This window comes from Aspergillus affinis (genome assembly GCF_023601865.1).
Source record: "Aspergillus affinis strain CMG 70 chromosome Unknown NODE_101_length_133790_cov_87_718023, whole genome shotgun sequence".
Classification (NCBI taxonomy): Eukaryota; Fungi; Ascomycota; class Eurotiomycetes; order Eurotiales; family Aspergillaceae; genus Aspergillus; species Aspergillus affinis.
Genome location: NW_026515882.1, coordinates 5,045 through 7,261, shown reverse-complemented (window position 1 = coordinate 7,261; position 2,217 = coordinate 5,045). Strand labels below are relative to the sequence as shown.

Sequence of the window (2,217 nt, the reverse complement as noted above, 5' to 3'; positions counted from 1 at the left end):
TTTGTCCGAGTTGGTCGGGCTGTGGGTATTAGAGCAAGGATCCCTTTTCCAAACTCCCCTGCCAAAGTCTGATACCTTTTACCGCGGATCCGAAGTGATTTAATAACATCCAGTTTGCGCTTATAGTCTGGTGACCCCATCTCAAGAAAGGAAACGTTTCATTCAACATTCTCTTGCCTAGCTTTGCTCCAATGTTCTTCAAGGTTTTTTGGGCCCTTCTGGCATCGAGATCATGAGAGCTCATCGCGGGCACGAATCCTGCCGTAGACGGTGTAAAGATTCCACCACATTTTTGGAAAAGAGCCCAGTGTAGTGCTTTTGCATGATAACTGAACATGCAATATCTTGAGAGCTTTAATCGAACTGGATATCTCAAATACTGACAAAGGGAATCACACCCACAACAACCACCCATAAAACAGCCAAAACATCACCCAAGCAAGAAAATACCGCCTGGAAATTCGCTCTGCAAGAGACAGGACATGAGGAAACCTGGCCGCCAGATCATGCCGGCTGCCAAACCCCGTTGTATACAGCTGCAGGCCTAGTCGTTCCTCCTCCCCCAGTTCTCGGTACAGTATGTCCGTCTTGCGCTGACAAAAGTTGTACGACGTTCCGACGATGACATAGATGCGGGCGATGTCGTGCAGGGCGCCCGAGTGCCAGTCCACCGACATCCACACTGGCTGCGGCGTCCACGGCACGCGGCGCATCTTCATCGCCTCCTGCCAGTACGTTCGGAAGGCATACCGTTTGGCGGCGCCACTCACGGCGTGTACAGGGCCGGTGGATCCGCGTGCGAGATGGACGAGCAGCCGGTCGACGACGACGTCGACGGGCACTTCGTCGATGGTGGCCTGTATGTCCGGGTGCGGCAGCCGGGTGGCCATGCGGACGTGCCGCGAGGGTGTCAGGAGCAAGCCGGCGGCCAGCAGGGTCGTCGGCGTGGATTTGGGCAGGCTGAAGCCCGGATGGGGGAAGTGCTGGGCGGGGGCGACGATGGAGGGCCGCAGGATGAGCAGCTGGGCGGGGCGGCTGGCGTCGGCGAACATGCGCGTGAGGAGCCGCTCCGTGAGGTGTTTGGCGTAGGCGTAGGCCCAGGGGAAGTCGTGCGACATGAACTCCATCGAGTAGCCCTTTGTCTGTACCTGCGTCCACTCGTCTCGGACATCGGTCGACCAGCCGCGCCCAAGGGGGTAGATGGTCTCGTCGACGCGCACGTCCGCCTCACTGGTCTCTTGGTAGAGGAAGGTGTTGGAGTAGGCGGTCGAAACGTACACGAAACGCTTGAGCTGGCTGCACGCGAGGCCCATTCGGGCCATGCTTTCACTGGAGCGGATGACGGGGTCAGAGAGCTTGATCAGGGGATGGACCAGGTTGATTGATGAAGCAGCGTGGATGATGATGGTGAGTTCCCCCTGAAGCTTCTGTAGCATGTCGTTATCTAGGCCCATGCCGGGCTTCGTGATATCGCCATCGAGGACGCTTACGGGGCCTTCGCATAACATTTGGACATATCTGGGTGGAAGATGTTGTGCCCATAGCGTTGAAAGGCGTCTGTCCCAGAAGTTATGAGCATGATCAATGCTGGGGTAAAGGATGCTGGGTGAGGCTTACGGCAACCCGCCTCTGCAAAGCACATAGAGGTGGGCAATTGGAGCACTGGAGAGAAGACGGTAGGCGAGAGTTGTTCCCAGAAACCCCGAAGTGCCGGTGAGAAACACCACCTGGCCCTTAAAGTAGTCCCACATGGCGGATGTCGCGTTAGTCTGGTACCAATAAATATTAGGAATTAAAAAGGACTGTCGAGTAGACTGGATAATTTCAGGTCAATTCGGTGGTGAGATTAAAATAGCCGACAGTAAAGAGAATATACCCGGTATAAGACCATGTTGGAGCCTTAGTCAGTCAGCTGACCTACACTGGGCCGCTGCATCTCTAGAACCTCTGCAGCTGTAGTATTAGAAGGAATCAAGCGTTTCCATCCGATTTTCGAGCCTTATCAGAGCTATCGATCATCAGACCACCTTATTGATGAAATATAGTAGTGATCAATACCCAGCGAAAGATAAAGGATGAAAGTTTACGTCAAATATCTGCTTCAGCTGGCATTCAAAGCAATCTGATTAATGTGGCTGGCCAACACTGTCTTGACACCCCACTGTGCTGCTAGAAGCCTAGAACACTGCGATGCAGCAGAACTTGGAACATGAAAAG

At 54.1% G+C, this 2,217-nt stretch overlaps 1 protein-coding gene across 1 annotated transcript; it reads right to left on the bottom strand.

Moving 5' to 3' along the window:
• Positions 1-392: 392 nt before the first annotated feature.
• On the bottom strand, positions 393-1,751 carry KD926_000045 (male sterility protein-domain-containing protein; the record flags this gene model as incomplete). The annotated part of the gene is made up of 2 exons (XM_053103963.1): positions 393-1,557; positions 1,618-1,751. 2 exons carry the CDS (start codon positions 1,749-1,751, stop codon positions 393-395), a joined length of 1,299 nt encoding a protein of 432 aa, XP_052952685.1.
• Between the last annotated feature and the right edge of the window lie 466 nt (positions 1,752-2,217).